The sequence below is a fragment of the Mesocricetus auratus genome, unplaced genomic scaffold (genome assembly GCF_017639785.1).
Source record: "Mesocricetus auratus isolate SY011 unplaced genomic scaffold, BCM_Maur_2.0 Super-Scaffold_6730, whole genome shotgun sequence".
Taxonomy (NCBI): Eukaryota; Metazoa; Chordata; class Mammalia; order Rodentia; family Cricetidae; genus Mesocricetus; species Mesocricetus auratus.
Genome location: NW_024429184.1, coordinates 2,191,506 through 2,208,167, shown reverse-complemented (window position 1 = coordinate 2,208,167; position 16,662 = coordinate 2,191,506). Strand labels below are relative to the sequence as shown.

At 46.0% G+C, this 16,662-nt stretch overlaps 1 protein-coding gene across 3 annotated transcripts in view; it reads right to left on the bottom strand.

The window, feature by feature from the left end:
- Positions 1 to 379: 379 nt before the first annotated feature.
- The window catches only part of Svep1 (sushi, von Willebrand factor type A, EGF and pentraxin domain containing 1), a 176,593-nt gene continuing 160,310 nt past the window's right edge, over positions 380 to 16,662 (bottom strand). For 2 of the 3 annotated variants that reach the window (XM_005085043.4, XM_040737940.1), the window contains 7 exons: positions 15,070 to 15,243; positions 13,477 to 13,653; positions 9,127 to 9,297; positions 8,136 to 8,231; positions 6,162 to 6,257; positions 2,671 to 2,764; positions 380 to 750 (listed from right to left, as the gene is read on the bottom strand). In XM_005085043.4, the coding sequence (XP_005085100.1) occupies positions 729 to 750; positions 2,671 to 2,764; positions 6,162 to 6,257; positions 8,136 to 8,231; positions 9,127 to 9,297; positions 13,477 to 13,653; positions 15,070 to 15,243 (830 nt within the window). In that variant the 3' untranslated portion in view covers positions 380 to 728. The remainder of the gene's footprint in view (positions 751 to 2,670; positions 2,765 to 6,161; positions 6,258 to 8,135; positions 8,232 to 9,126; positions 9,298 to 13,476; positions 13,654 to 15,069; positions 15,244 to 16,662) is intronic. The other variant, XM_021235926.2, reaches the window with a different exon arrangement.

The window sequence follows — 16,662 nt, the reverse complement described above, 5'->3', positions numbered from 1 at the left end:
CACCTCTGAGAACTTTTCAGCAAATACACTTACTCATAAATCATGGTCACTCCAACCCTCCCCCCCCCACTAAGTCGATGTCTACAGCTTCCAAATGTGGAGAACGTGGAAAACGATCCTCCGAGTCACCCTCAACTCAACATCGGGACAGGTTTTTGCAGAGGGCACTGGGTCCGATGGGTGTCCTCTTAATGAAGAAAGGAAACCTTTGCGGCCACACACCGTAGACAAGACGGGACTAATGGAGGGGCCTCCTTTATCGTAGTTGTCCAGAAGGAGCTCTTCATTCGATCCCGTGCTGTGCAGAGGGCTAGAAGGAAGTCCTCTTCTTTGTTCTCCAGTTCCCTCAGAAAAAATGGTACTACCCAGAAAAATCATATTTAGTAGCAAAATATATTTTAATGGAAAGTCATCTTTAAGTAATTGAATAAAAAACATGTTCCAGGGACTTTCTCAGCAGACAGCGGAGTGTGTACCTCTGGTGAGGGCGGAGCAGCGTCCCTTTAATATAACTTTTGTATAGAAAATGTAAGCATATTTAAACAATGGAAACATGTAAGAAAGGACGTCACAAAGAATAACAAAACGGATCACAAAATTAACAAGTCGACCTCAAGCTTATAAAACAGACGAGCCCAAGCACCGCGCTGGTCTTCCTTCGTGTGGGTTCCAGGAGCTACCAGGAGATGACCCTGCTTTGGGAGGGGCGGTGGGGGGCGGGGAGTGTGTTAAAACCCCGTTCTCCTTCTCCTGAAGAAAGAAAACATAGCAAAACCAACAGGGTCAAGAAGAGAGAAGAGACTGAGGTTGGGAGACATTTTGGGATGCTCATGGAGAGGGGGCAGTAAATTTTAACCCAGTAGGCATATCTGTAAAAATACTCATTAAGGATAAGGGTGGTTCCTCAGGAAAAGGAAGGGGCATGGAAAAAATTAAAGTATAAGGAAACTTTTTTTAAAAAATCAACTTCAACAGTGTTATTGTAGACAAGAAGCTCAAAGATTAACTGGGGCACTCTTTCTTCCTCCCTCCCTTCCTTCCTCCCTCCCTTCCTACCTTCCTTCCTTCCTCCCTCCCTCCCTTCCTTCCTGCCTTCCTTCCTTCCTCCCTCCCTCCCTTCCTTCCTCCTTCCTTCCTTCCTCCCTCCTTCCTTCTTCCTTCCTTCCTCCTTCCTTCCTTCCTCCTTCTTTCCTTCCTCCTTTCCTTCCTCCTTCCTTCCCCCTTCCTTCCTTCCTCGTTCCTTCCTCCCTCCCTCCCTCCCTCCTTCCCTCCCTCCCTTCCTTCCTTTCTTCCTTCCTTCCTTCCTTCCTTTTTTATTATTTTTTTTGAGACACGGTTTCACTGTATAGTCCTGGCTAGCCTGAAACTTGTTGTGTAGACCAGATGACCTTGGAATTCATAGAAATCCTCCTGTCTCTGCCTCCGGAATGCTGGGATTAAAATTGTGCACCATTGCACCCTACCTTACTAGGACATTTTCAATAAAGTATGTTAAGTTCATTATTTATTATTATATTTTCTGTTTAAGAATATTATTTTTACCATGTATGTAAATTTTGGCTGCTTTTTAATATTTATGTATTCATTTAATGTGCAAGTGCATGTGTGCGTATGTATGTGTGTGTGCATGTGTGTATGTATTTGTGTATGTGTGTTTATGTGTGCATATGTGTGTATGTGTGTGCATGTGTGTGCATGTGTGTATGTATGTGTATGTGTGTGTATGTGTACATGTGTTTGTATGTGTGTGTGGGTATGTGTATGCATGTGTGTATGTGTATGTATGTGTGTATGTGTGTACATGTGTGTATGTGTGTTTATGTGTATATGTATGTGTGTGTATGTGTGTGCATGTGTGTGTATGTGTGTGTGTGGTGTGTGTATGTGTGTGTGTGTATGTGTGTATGTGTATGCATGTGTGTGTATGTGTGTGCATCTGTGGGTATGTGTGTGCATATGTGTATGTGTGTGCATGTGTGTGCATGTGTGTGTGTGTGTGTGTGTGTGTGTGTGTGTGTGTGCCCATGCCACAGCTCACGTGTGAAGGTCAGAGGACAACTAGCAGAAACTGACACTTTTCCCCCACCACATGGTCCCAGGAATCAAACTCAGGTGCTCAGTCTTCAGAGACGTCACCTTCACCTGCTGAGCCATCTCACCAGCCCTGAATTTTTTTCCCATGACAGGGTTTCTCTGTGCAGCTTTGTAGAACAGGCTGGCCTTGAACTCACAGAGATCCACCTGCCTCTGCCTCCCGAGTGCTGGGATTGAAGGCGTGTGCCACCACCACTGCCTGGCTTGAAACTTTTTCCTTTAATCATGGAAAAGTCTGCCCCAGGCCTGGGGAGGTTGAGGCAGGAGGGCCACAAGTTCCGTACCCACCAGCCTCGCACAGGGGCAGTGTCAGACTCACTGTGGCTCCCGTTTTAGGAAGTACATGTGCCGCTGAAGGGAGCCCAACACTGCCTGTTTTTGAGATCTGGTTTCTTCACCTGTCCCAACTGAATATTTTCTAGCTTTGGGCTTAGTGAAGTTTTAGAGAGAATACCTAGATATCCTGTGATTAACAAAGTTTACACTACAACTGGGATACCTTCTGTCTCTTGGACTACTATTGCCCGTGAAATACAGTCCAGGGAGGGGCTCGATGTTTGTTTTGGGCTGTCTTACCTGGAGCAATCGTGTCCTGTCCAGGCTGAGAGACAATGGCACCGGTTTGGTCTTACGCATTTTCCACCATTTAAGCAGGGAGACTGGCAAGTAGCTGTGTTGAAAAAAAATGCATGAATTCACTTAGTCAGTACTTAGACATTCTAAAGAAGTCACAGAGGCTCATGGGTAACATTTGTCCTTTCTTTTTCCCCAGACACGCCCGCTACATCCCCGTGTGGCCTCACCTTCCCTTCCCCTTCTGAGCTATTTGGATTTCCATATCAGGTCCCCATGTTAAGTTTCACCACACTAAGATCAGCTTGACTGATGTCAAACCACTGGGTTGTCTTTTAAAATGTTTATTATTATTATTATTATTATTATTATTTTAATGTGTACAAACAGTGTGCCACCTTCTTCTGAGCTCTAAGTTTTTTTCATAGACTCAGTTTAATTTCTGGCTGTTTGTAGTGGTGGGGAATGGACAGCAATGAACTCTAAACTGATTGAGTCAGACACCAGCTTGCAGGAGAGTTAAGTCTGTCACACAGAGTGCCCAGAACAACACATGGGGCTGGAGAGATGGCTCAGTGGTTAAGAGCACTGGCTGCTCTTGCAGAGGCTCTAGGCTTGGTTCCCAGTATCCACACAGTGGCTCACAACCACCTGTAATTCCGGTTCCCGAGGTTCTGGTGCCCTCTTATTGCCTCCTCAGGCACCAGGCATGAAAGTGGTATACAGGATCCAGACCTCCTGAATGTGGGTGTCAGTGAGGAGGCCTAGGCAATCTGTGGGGCCTTGGGTAGTAGACCAGTATTTATACCTGACATACAAATGGACTTTGGGTGCCCATCCCACAATGAGAGATGCATCTCCACATGATGGGGGAGATCCTTCTGTGTATATGAATCTCTTATTGGTTAATGAATAAAACACTGTTGGTCAATAGAGAAGCAAGATAGGTGGGACTAGTAGAGAAGGAGGATTCTGGGAAATGTAGTAGTAGAGTTGCCATGTGATCCTGGGAAGAGAGGACGAATGAGGTTGGTGTCTTCTGTAAGATAAGACTTCATAGAAATATATATATGTGTGTGTGTGTGTGTGTGTGTATGTATGTATGTATGTATGTATATGTATATGTATATATATGTAGTTATGGGTTAATACTTAAGACAGAACCAGCCAATGAGAAGCCCTGGACATTGGCCAACAGCATTGTAACTAATAGAGTCTTTGTGTGTTATTTGGGGTTGACGGGGCTCTGGAACCAGGCTGGCTGGAAGAACGTTCGTTACAACCATGGAGTCTAAAAACTGATAAAAGTTGCCTGCCAGTTAAACCTGTCAGGAGGGAAGGTGAGTCCATCCAGGAACCAAGGGGGGAGAGCGGGACATGGGTTTTTACTTTAGCACAGTTAGGCGGGTCCTCTCCTGGATGAGAAACCCACCCTTCATAAAACACAGTGAGCTGGCCGGGCGTTAGTGGCGCACGCCTTTAATCCCAGCACTCAGGAGGCAGAGGCAGGCGGATCTCTGTGAGTTCGAGGCCAGCCTGGTCTACAAGAGCTTGTTTCCAAGACAGCCAGGGCTACACAGAGAAACTCTGTCTCAAAAAACAAACAAACAAAAAAACAAACAAAAACAAAAATAAAAATCCCCAAAGCCAAAACCAAACCAAACCAAAAAAACCACAGAACTGTCTGCTGAGCAGGCACCAGGCATAAGTATCAGGTGGAGAGGAGAAGGGAGGTCGAAACCCGAGGCTTTCCCCAACAGTGTCCTCCCACAAAGGAAGAGTCAGAGCTGGGCAGCAGGGTACACTTACTTGCAATTTAATCAGGAAAGAAGAAGACGAAAAGACAAGACAAACAGGGTAAATCCCAGCAAAAACTAAACCCTGAACATCCCAGTTGGAGAACCCATTTCATGCGCGTGGTTTCTCTTTGCTGAGATAAGAACTCTCTTGGTGGTCCCTGATTGGAGTCATCACTAGGAGATTTCCACTTCCCAACCCCTTCCTCCTACCTTCTCAAGCCCACGTGTTCCTCTGTGTTCCTCCCCCCTCAGATGCCTCTTATTGATAAGATACAGATCTGCCTTCCATCTAGATGTGTCTGCTGGGAACCCAAAACTGTCATGTGACTGGGGTTCAGACTACTGCCCTGGTGTGTTCCAGACTCCCCAAGTTCAAATCCTTGCCTAGACACCACGCTCTTTTCCCTGGCTCTTCTAGTTCAGTAAATGGGGTTGGTTTGGATTCCCGAGGCCCAGCTGGAAAGAGTAGACTCACCTCCCCTTGTACCTGTACTCCCTTCCCCCACCCGGCTCTCCCCCAACCAGATCTGTAACCAAGTAGCATTGATGTTACTTTTCTTGCTTTCTACAGAGATACCTACCATTTTCACAGAGGAACCATTTTTTTGGGTTATAAGCTCTCTAAATTTTGTTACTTCTTGTATAGTGTAACTATAACTTTCCAACTAATTATTTGTTGCTGTCAAAACCCTATTTTCTTAAAAAAACAAAACAAAACAAAACCTTTTTAAGCATATGGGTGTTGGTGCACTGGGTGCTTGCTGGGTGTTCGGAGGCCAGAAAAGGGCCTAGGATCACCTGGAACTGAAGTTACTGACAGTTGTGAGCCACCAAGTGGGTTCTGGGAGAACAGCCAGTGCTTTCTCATGGCTGAGGCTTCTTTCCAGCCCCCACTCATCACCATACGCTGTTCCTGTGTGAGGTCTTCCGGGGCTCCTATGCTCCCACAGCAGAGTCTAGCCCCTTGAATTTGCCACGTGCGTTTTCTGACTCGAAGCTCTCCATCCTTCCAGCCACGCCCATTGTGTTCCTTTATATGGCCTCTGTCAGATACACAGTGGTGTGTGCCTATGTGTCCGCGTGCTCCCTGCCTTTGACTGCAATGATCGTCGAGCGACTCTTATTTAGGGTGGTTGGCCTGGAAATGGAACTGAGAGTCGACTAGTAGAAGCTGGACAGGATCCAGAGGAGAGGTCTTTCTAGCTACTGGGGGTACGGTCCGGTGTGAGAGACGTTCAGGAAGGGTCGAGGAGAGGTGGTGGTGCAGGCAGGGGGTTCTTTGGTGCCTTCTCCGGAGAGGGTGTTTCTCAGGGTGATCTAGCTCAGTGTTTAGAACTGGCCATATGACTGTCTTGAGACATTCTTTCTTTTTTTTTTTTTTTTTTTTTTTTTTTTTGGTTTTTCGAGACAGGGTTTCTCTGTATTGTTTTGGAGGCTGTCCTGGACCTCGCTCTTGTAGACCAGGCTGGCCTTGAACTCACAGAGATCCACCTGCCTCTGCCTCCCAAGTGCTGGGATTAAAGAGACATTCTTGAGAGTGGCTGGTACCCTTCTACTGCAACATCCCCCTTCAGTCCAAGTTCAACCCATCAGTGTCTCCTATGGTTTACACGAAACCAAACCATTAAGGAAACAAACTGTGTGTGTGTGTGTGTGTGTGTGTGTGTGTGTGTGTGTGTGTGAGGGGGAACCTACCTGTATGACAGCGGGACCCAGTCCAGCCCGAGGGGCAGTCACATTGATAAGGGGCCACACAGCGCCCACCATTCAGACAGGGAAGGATGCAGATTGCTGAAGAGCAAAGCAAAACAAAACAAAACAGGTCAACAAAGGAGCTGGCCGCAGCACCCACGTTCAGATCTGTTCAGATGTTCGAAATCCTTTTTGCTGGTGGAGAAACTTTGCGTGGCTCACTTGGGGATCTGCCCCCTACTGAGGCATACTCTGCTCACTAATGACTACTGCTGGGGAAGCACAGCCAGGTGGAAAGTCTCTTCCTCACTCAGGTAACTGCTGAGGCCCAAAACACTGTTCAATCGAGGGCATTCTATAACCCCTCAACCCCCACTCCCCCCCCTGCCCATCCTGCCCCCCTGCCCCTCCCAAGTGTTTGCTGAGTGCTTTACTTTCACTCTCTGTAACATAAGCAGAATGGACTCAGTTTATCACCATTTAAAATTCCTTTGGGGGGATTGTGTAAAATGCTGTTAGATGGTTCGGCTGCCTCAGGCTTTCTTCTGGACCGATGCGTGAGAATGGGGAACGGCTGTGCTGTGCCGTAGTCTCGTGTTTGTGGAATTTTAGTAGTGGTTGGACAGCTCACTCTTTTATTTCCTAGGAGCGAGACCTGATGGTTATGGGGCCAGACGTTCCCCTACAGCCTCCACAGCAGTCACTCCCTCTGGAAGAGAGGCCGAGGATGGATGCTTCAAGGGTGTGAGATCACCGTCCTGCATGAACTAGGGGCTGGCTAGAAGCATGGACTCTCAGGTCCAGTCTCTGGTCAGCTGTCTGTACCTTAAAGTCTCTGCAAGGTGGCGTCTATGAGAGTCAAAGTCTGCGAGCGAAGCTGGCTAACCCTGGCCTGTGGGTAGGGCAGCCCTCAGTATGACAGCACTGAAGCCTGGGAGCCAGCCCCACGTGAAAAGGAACGAAGAAGGGAAGGAAACAAAAATATGTGACACTGTGTTGTTTTTCTTTAGACATTGTGAAAATACTTGATTAACGGACATTATTCATTTTCCTTTAAAGAAAAAAAACAGTTTAAAAAAAAGTCAAATTGAGTAAGCTTTAGAGTTGGCTTTGCATCTAGGGGGGAAAGAACCCAACTGGTGTAACCCCACTGCCGTCACACCAATGACCCAGCATGGTCTATCCATACAGGAAACTTGTCCTGTTCTTACATACGAGTACATTGAAACAGTAAACTTTAGAAGATAGAAATTTAAAGCAACCCATTGAGGGCCACCGGAGATGGCTCAGCAGGTAAAAGCACTTGATGAACAAAACTAATGACCTGAGTTTGACCCCCGGACTCCTGGAGGAAGGAGAGAACCAACTCCTGAGAGTTGACCTCTGACCTCCATGCATATACTCTACGGCACATGCGTGTACGCAAATAATAGAAAAAATTCAAAATAGTTATTTATATGCCCTTGATAAGCCAGGCATGTTTTAAGTAAGGATATGAAGATCCTGTTAATCTATTAATTATTGTATAGATTTTTAAAATCAGGAGTGTCTTTCTCATGACCAAGAGCCATGGTGGCCTCATGAGTTCCTGAAAGGCACAGTGCCCTGTGATGCTGCACAGTTACTCCAACTGCAAACGGAGGCTGGGCTGATGGTCACTGAACCGAGGTAAGGCAGGAGAGAGCTGCAGCATTGATCAATTGATCACAAAACCCTTCCTATCGAGACTGGTGCTGAGTGCCTGGGAGGCACCTGCCCCTTTAGGTGGGCAATTGTGTGCTCAAAGTTATAGATACTGCAGCTAGATCTTCTGCAGCCTAGTGATCTACGAGAGTAGCCCTGTACACTCGGGTCTGCAGTGAGGACTTGAGGCAATCGATTCCACAGGGCAGGGAAGGCACATTCGAGGGACTCTTGTAAGCCAGCAGCGTTTCAGCCAATGATGGGCAGCAAAGGAACGCCCAAGGAGAGACTCACGCTCTTCACAGAGACGCCCCATCCAGCCATCTGGGCAGGAGCAAGCATTTGGACGTTGACAGACACCGCCATTCTGACACGGGAACCGACAGACAGCTGGAAAGAAGACAGGGTGACTCATAATTCCAGGGAATTCTGCTAAGTTGATAGTAGAGAACAGGATTTCTCATTCACAACTCATAAACCATGCAGGCTTTGGAGAAGAGAAATACAATTAAACTGAGAAAGAATTTCAACATATGAGGGGTGACACTGCTGTTGGCTATCACCATGACGCTCGCCCCCATCTTTGTGGAGGTGAAATAGACAAATGCAAACGGTATTGACAACTAAGAACTCGACAGTTAGTTTTATGCATGCATTATAAACATGCAGAACCAAGCTAACTGCCATTTGTTGGCACACATAATTACCAGTTCCTTCTCCCCCTCTTCCTTCCTTCCTTCCCTCCCTCCCTCCCTCCCTCCGTCTCCCTGCAAATTTCAAATCTACAACATAGTACTGTTAACTGTAGTGGAAATGCATTAACTCTTCAGAACGTGTTCATCTCAACTAACTGAAACCTTATATTCTTTGGCCAAAGTCTGTGCCTCTTCCCTCAGGGCCTGAACCACCCCTGCCCTCCACAAATTCTCTGAGTCTGACCACTTTAGATTACACGTTTAATAACCGTAGTTCTTGATTCTTAGCAAATGCTCTTATACCGAATGAAACAACCGTGATTTCAAAAGCCATTCAGACGTTGCTAGGAAAGCACCAGACTTAGAGCAGTGTACTTGGAGACCTGGTGACCTTTTTCCATTTTGAAGAAATGAGAAGGTTTTCAAAAAAAAACTAAATCAGCAAGTTATGGAAAATGATGCAGCTGTTAAGCCAAATTTAAAGCCAAGGAAAATCAAAGAGATGAGCATACCACATGTTGGTCATATCGACCTCTGAACGCATTTCCCTTCAGCTTCACTTGGAAATGCTCATTCAAATAGTCCCTCACCTCTGCACGTAGGAGGTGATGTCCATGTTCCATTTTCTAGGCACACACTCCTCAGGGAACCTTCTAGCATGTACCCACTGTAGCAGGAGTAGGTGATCATGTCCCCATATTGGTAATGGACACCTCGAGCAATGGCGTTTTCCACACGAGTTGGAGGGCCACATGAGATTTCTGTAGGAAGACACAGATAGCAACTGAGCCCGTCCAGCTAACCAAGATTGAGAGAGCACAACCTTACCATGAGGGCCGTAGTCAATTTAAGGGTCATAGATAAAAACACATACATAAAATATATTCGCCCACAGTGTCTAGAGTACTAGGAACTAAAAGAATGATCTGCCGTTTTGGCCAAATTAGATTACAACACAGGTCTTTGTCCCGTGGTTCAAATGTCCAGGCTGAGCTGCTTGAAACCCAAGGAAAGACAGAGAACAAGGATGAGCTCTCAGACCTTGCCAAAGAGGCGGCTGCCGGAGAAGGGGGAAACAGAACACTTATCGGATGAGCACAGGGCGAAAGGGGCATGGTAACCTACCATTTCAGAGGAACAATCGTGGATTATAAAGTTGTTCTGTCACTGCCTTGAACAGCACCTGCAGCCCAAATGAGAGCTCAGTATGCATTTAGAGAGTGAATGGATGCCAACAATAGCCTGTGGGTGAGTTTCATGAAATTCAAGACCCCCTTCTTGATACTGGAAAGCATCTTTGGGAATCTGTGTTAGACTGAGCAACTGGCCTCTTTTCAAGGGTACCTGTGCTGTATATTTAGGTCAAGATTATTGCAGCTGTTTTTGCTTTGAAGATTCATATAAGATGTCTCTAGATTATTCTGGGATGCATTGAGGCCTGCCTGGGCTGATCTCAGTATTCTGCTATGTATCTAAGTTTGTTTAAATCTAACAGGCGCTCAGGTCATGTGATCTGCTTACAAAAGGTCATTTCGTTACTATGCTATGGTTAAGATTTAGTAGAGGGAGTAATAAATTTGTGATATTTCTACATTTTCCTTTTCCTCCTGAGCTAGATGCAGAGAATGCAGAGAAACAGATGCCATGATTCATTCAGATAGGTAGGGGAGGACAGACACATTATATGATAAGCCTCCTGTGAGTTGTGTCATAAGAATAGATGCTGGTGCTGTAAGAGCACTGGGTAAATATAACTTTACTTAGAGCTGTCAGGTATGAGCCACAGGGAAATGGCATTTGTAGGTGCTAGAGAGTGCCAATGGCTCCGAGGGGGAAGGCTTCTGTAGGCAACAGCCTACAGAAAGGTCACAGGGGACTGACGGTTGCCTATAGCGGTTTGATAATCAAAGCATGGGCTTCAGATCACCTGTATGGGAGTTACCTGGGGTTTTAAATACACAGTTCTAGGGTTTCTGCCTCGGGACCTTGCATTTTGCAAACCCACCCTGGGTGACTCTCATGTGCACTAAATTTTAATGCCTGGTCTGCAGGGATTAATATGAGAAGCAGGTAGCCAGGGTGAAGGGTTGTTGCCCAGACGAGGGAAGGATGTATGGTTTTTAATCCAGAGACTTCCTGGCTGATGGAAAATGGGAAAGAGGCTGGAGGACTAACAAGCATGGAAACATCTCCTCCCCGAGGCAGCTGGTGGGTCACTCTAGAATACTGGGCGTCATCGGGCATGCATAGAAGGAGCATTTATAAAAAACACACGTCTCTCCCTGCTCTTACTTCCAGTGGTCTGAATGGAAGCGTCAGAGAGCCAAGAACCAAGGTGGGCAGAATGAGGCCACTTGGCCCCATTCCCTTCAGGCAGGTGGCTTTGCACCAAACCAGAGAGCCAAAGAGAAATCTAATGCACACTCGGCTACTTCTTTCCCTTTTATTAGGGGTAACTTCCCTAAGCGTCTGGGAACCAAACCCAGCTGAAAACATAGCGTGAAATTTTCTGGCTTTTCAGGCTGGCTGCTGGCTAAAAATTCCGGAGGTGGGGACATTAAGTTACTGGGCACCTCTTCCCATCTGCAGAAACTGCTGACCAAGCATACACACCAACTGATTCCTTCTAGAAAGCAAACCCACGAGTTAAGTCCTATCATAACTATTAACACATGAGAGCCCTAAGACTGAGAGAGTGCTGAGACACTCGTGTAAGGTCAGAGTTAAAGTTTTGGAGGCTAGAATTCAAACCTAGTCTTCATACGCACATGTCTTGTTTCATTAGTTGGAGTACAAGCATTCTGAAGATGTTACATAGCCTAGCGCCTGGCGCGTGGTTAGACCCAATGAGCATTCTTATCGACTGCTGGTGACAGAGTAGCTGGGGGAACAAGGGAGACGAGAGGTAGGATGTTGGATGGGAAGATGCTTAAAGTGAAATCACAGTTAGCAGGAAAAGTCTCTGGATTGCGGGAGGCAGTGTTAGCACCGGGCTGGGCCAGCAGTTCTCAAGTTACAGATCCTGCTTACTCATCACTATGAACAAGATACCTGTCAGGAATGGCCTAAGAGACAACAGGCTTATCTTGGCCCATGGTTCCATAGTGGTTCAGTCCATGGTTAGGCTCCTGAACTTGGACAGAGCATTGTGACCATGGACCATGGGGGCAGAGGTGATTCTTCACCTCATAGCAGCTGAGAGTAAGAGAGGAAGGGACTGGGACAAGGTCCGGCCCCAGTGACCTATACGCCCTCCAGCTGGGTCTCGCCTCCAAAAATTCTTAGCGCTTCTCAAAATACTGCCACTAGCAGGGGACCAAGCATACAAAACACGAGTCAGTGAGGAACATTTCATATTCAAGCCCTAACAATCTCTGTAAGCGACACCCAGGAATGGTTGGACAATGATGTTACTGGCCTCACCCAAAAAGTACGGATTCAGAAACTGGGGAGTAGAGCCCGGCCATCTGCGTTCTGTCGAGCTTTGGAACTGCTTCCGAAGCACGCTCAAGGGTGTGATCCATCTCAGGGTAGTAGTTTTTGTTTGCACAAAACACTCGCAGCCCATTAAAGGGTAAAGGGTGAAGGCTTGGTGATGTGGAGGAAAATGTGTATTTTAAGCTCAGGGTCATGCTTTTTCTCAGAAGAGCACATTTTGACAAATCTACTCAGTGATTCCTAGTTTCCCAATCAGGGAGGTTTTAGTTTGGTCTGGAAAATTCATCTTTTTTTTTTTAAGTTCAGTATTCAAATGTAATATGTTTGTTGTTTTAAACACCAACGAGGAAGATAACTAAACTAGTGTGGTGATCTAACGATGAGCAATTATGTCACTTCACTGAAAATAGTTTCACAGGAATAGAGAGAAATGGCCCCGAGGATGTGAGCATCTACTGCTCCTGCAGACCCAGGTTCGGTTCTCAATGCCTGAATGGTGGCTCACGATTATCTATAATTCTGATTGCAGGGGATCTGAATGGAATGCCTTCTTCGGCATCAGATACATGTGGTGCACACACCCACATGCGGGCAAACCACTCATGCACATAAAAATAAACAAATATTTAAGAAACATTGTTGTGGGGGGGTTGGCGGGAGGGCACGGGAGGAGGGGAGGGAAACGGAGAGGGATCTGGAATTCACATGTGAAGCAACCTTGTTTGTAATTTAAATTTAAATTAAAAAAATATACACATAAAGAATGAACCAGGTCCACTGAAAATGGGTGTCAGCTGGGGGTGTTGGGCAGTCTATGGGGCTCTGGCAGTGGAAACAGTATTTATCCCTCGTGCACAATGGGCTTTGGGAGCCCATTTCCTATGGAGGGATAAACTCTGAGCCTAGATACATGGAGGAGGGCCTAGGTTCTACTCCAAATGATGTGACAGACTTTGATGATCCCCAATGGGAGGCCTCACTCTCCCTGAGGAGTGGATGGGGAGTGTGGGATTCAGGATTATGGGGGGAATGAGAAGATAGAAGGGAGAGAGAACTGGGATTGATATGTAAAATAAGATTGGTTTTTAATTTAAATAAAAATGTAAGAATCAAAAAAAAAAGGAAGAAACGTTGTGAGCAGAATCAAGCATTAATTAAAACAAAATCACCGCCCCCCCAAACTTTACAGGACCAGTAAGATGACTCAGCTGGTAAAAAAGTACTTGCAAAGCATACAGGACAATCTGAGTTGGAACCTTCGGACCTGATTGTCAACTGACCCCTCCTCTACATGTATGATTTATGTTATACCTGCTCTCTCTCTCTCTCTCTCTCTCTCTCTCTCCCTCCCCCCTCTCTCACTCCTTCTCTCCCTCCCTCTCTCCACCCCACACTAGTAGTAAATAAAATACACATTTTTTTAAAAAAAAAGAAAAAATTCTCAGAAACACAGGAAAACCTTCCACACGAATGACCTCACTGGGCTCCGCCCGCTGACTCACTTTCGCATTTGGCGTCCGTCTGTGTCCATGTCTCGTCAGGGTTGCAGCTGATGCTGCCATCGCCTCTGAGCAGGAAGCCTTCCCTGCACTTGATGGACACATTCTGGCCGACGTAAAACTCCCTTTCCGAAAGCAGAGCGTTCTCGGGAATCACGAACGGTACGGGGCAGGGGTTTGCTGTAGGGAGGTGAGGCAGATGCTTACTTACTGAGGCGTCTTCTCTTTCCCTAATTCACCTCTCTAAGGACAAAGGAGAGGCCCTCGGAACGGATTCTCAGTAATAGTGGTAATAGGGATGTTTTTAAAAATGTCAAACAATCTGGCCTCGAGCTTGGGCTCCTCCTGACACAGTCCAGCATGCCCAGCAGAAGGTTTAACATTTCAGAACGTCAAACATTAAGAGCACAGATTTGCTTCACTCCACATGAAATTATTTGTAAAGATTAAAAACCAGGCATATAAGAAATCAAGCCCCCTCACCCCCAGACTGATAGCTGGGAAACCAGCATAGGACAGGCCCAGACCCCACTGAACATGGGTGTCAGGAGACCTCGGCAATCTATGGGGCTTCTAGTAGTGGATCAGTGTTTATTCCTAGTGTATGAATGGATTTTGGGAGCCCATTTCCCATGGAGGGAGGCTCTCTCAGCCTAGACACATGGGGGAGGGCCTAGGCCCTGCTCCAAATGATATGACAGACTTTGAAGATTCCCCCATGGAAGGCCTCACCCTCCCTGGGGAGCAGAAAGGGGATGGGATACGGATTCGGTGGGGGGCAGAGGAGGAGGGGAGGGAGAGGGAACTGGGGTTGATATGTAGAACAAGCTTGATTCTAATTTAAATTAAAAAAAAAAGAAATCAAGGCCCACACTGAGTATTCCCACAGTGTGTGATGAATGTCAGCAGCATGATAAGCTCTGTTGACCTCCTTTTCTTTTACTGAACACCTTTCAGGGAGGATGGAAGCAGGAACCATCAGATATTTCTGTGTGGGCTTAGCCTGACTTCAGACACACTCTATGAGGAACGAAACGATAGAACTTCACGTTTGAGTTTGTGGGCTTCATGATAAAAACAGGACATTTCCCCCAGTTCTGAGGGAAACACAGGAGGCAATGCTAGTGCCCAGCTCTGTTCAGAGCAAGAGTGTGTCACGCATTGACACAGGCCTCAAGCTCGTCCAGCTTTTCTGATTTTTAAGTGGGTATAAAATAAGTCATGCGAGGTAGGACTCTTCCTGATTCTAAAGGCTCCATCCTGTACTTCAATACTTTAAACAAGAGCCAGAAGAAGCCTTCTCAAGTTATATTTCCATTTGTGTTGTTTTCATGAAAGTGGTCCAGTAATCTATATTTACCACATTTTATGTTAACATCAGACTTTACCTCCCCTTTTTCCTGACAGTAGAATTTGCAATATCTTCATCTCAAAATATTTTCACTAATTTGTACTTTCTCTAAATGCCTGAATCTATACTCAGCCAAGGGATCTGAGAAAAGCTGATTCTTAGAAGGCTGTTATAACATAAAGTAGAGTTTTACAGTAATTGTGAAGACAAGTGAGATTAGAACGGCTCTTTAAGTCAACACACACGTTTGCAGAGGGGAGTCGGGTGGCTCCAAGTTCTGTTTCCAGTGCAATGTGCCTGGGGGGACCCTTCCAGGGTGTAGCCTCTGTGGCAGGAAAACAGCAGGCTGGGTCCAGATGTGGTGTTTTCCATGACCACCTCCCCATTCAGAAATTCGGCGGGAGCCTCACACCTGTTCTCTAAAAGGAAGGATGAAGCCTTGTATTAAATGCTTTCCCAAGTGCTCCGGGCTTCTCTAGCTGTAGTTGCTGAAGTGTCTATGTGTGTGTGTGTGTGTGTGTGTGTGTGTGTGTGTGTGTGTGTGTGTGAGAGAGAGAGAGAGAGAGAGAGAGAGAGAGTTGCACACACATGCATGTGGAATATTGTAGCACAAATAATGAAAACCGAGAGACAGATGTTGGGGTTGAAGCTGAAGATCAGAGATGCAAAGCCGTCAAGTCGGTAGGGTTGGGGTGGGCTCAGGCAAGGTGTGTGAAACATTCTTCCTTCTGACCTCTTCAGGCTCACGGCTCTCCCTTCTTGCCATTATCCCACTGTACTTTACTTTCTAGTTGATGATTCTCTCTCTTTACGAGCAGCCTGAACAAGTTTAACAGGATCCCAGGTGCCTCTGGTGCTGCTAGTCTGTAGACCGTGTGCTATTGAGGAACACTGGTCAAGGGCATCCAACTGACACCCGGGCTTCCTTGAACTCTGATGACATATACGAGCAAATTCAATAACTTCATGTTATGTGAGGACTCACAGATCGGGGTCTCACTATGCTTCTATCCCCGCAAGTATTTGTGGCTTTGAGTATGCCTTAAAAAGCGCATAATAACAGACACCAAAATATCAATAGTTTTTACTCTTAGTGGTGACCTCAAAAAATGTTTTCCTGATTCCTTAAAATTAATTTGTATAACTAATAATTTAAAAAAACGACCACCCATCAGCACCACGGAGGTTTCCAAAGACAGACATGTGGGGTTCTTTGTTCCCCACTCCTATTTCCTGTACGTACAAACACTTTTTGAATATGAGCAGTTTAGATGGCGTGCTGTTGGGGAAGTCCTGTGTATATGTCAATAAAGCACTGTTGGCCAATAGGGAAGAAAGATAGGTGGGACTAGGAGTCGAGGAGGACTCTGGGTAGGAGAAACACAGGAAGTCAAGATTTAACTGCCATAGGGATAGGAAGCCCGGAAACTTCTCTGGTAAGAGAAATACTTAGATTAACAATTATGGGATAAATACTTAAGTCAGAGCTAGCCAGTAGGAAGCAAGCAAGGCCAACAGCTTCATAATTAATACAGTGTCTTGTGTGTTATTTGGGGACTACAACACGGCAGAGCCCAGGCAAACGGTGGTAAAAAACCAAAGCGGCAGACAAGGAAAAGTCTTCTCTCTACAGCGTGCTACTGGGATTGGGATATGCAAGTTCAACACTCGATGTAAACTTGCATAAAATGCCCTTATGTGATGATGTCATGTACAAAGAACATGCGAAATGCAAACAGTTTTAAGAGTTATATATAAATAGAGAATATTAAATGTTTGGGACTACACAATATTTTGACATGTATGATTTAATTCAGACATCAGAAAATATACTTGAA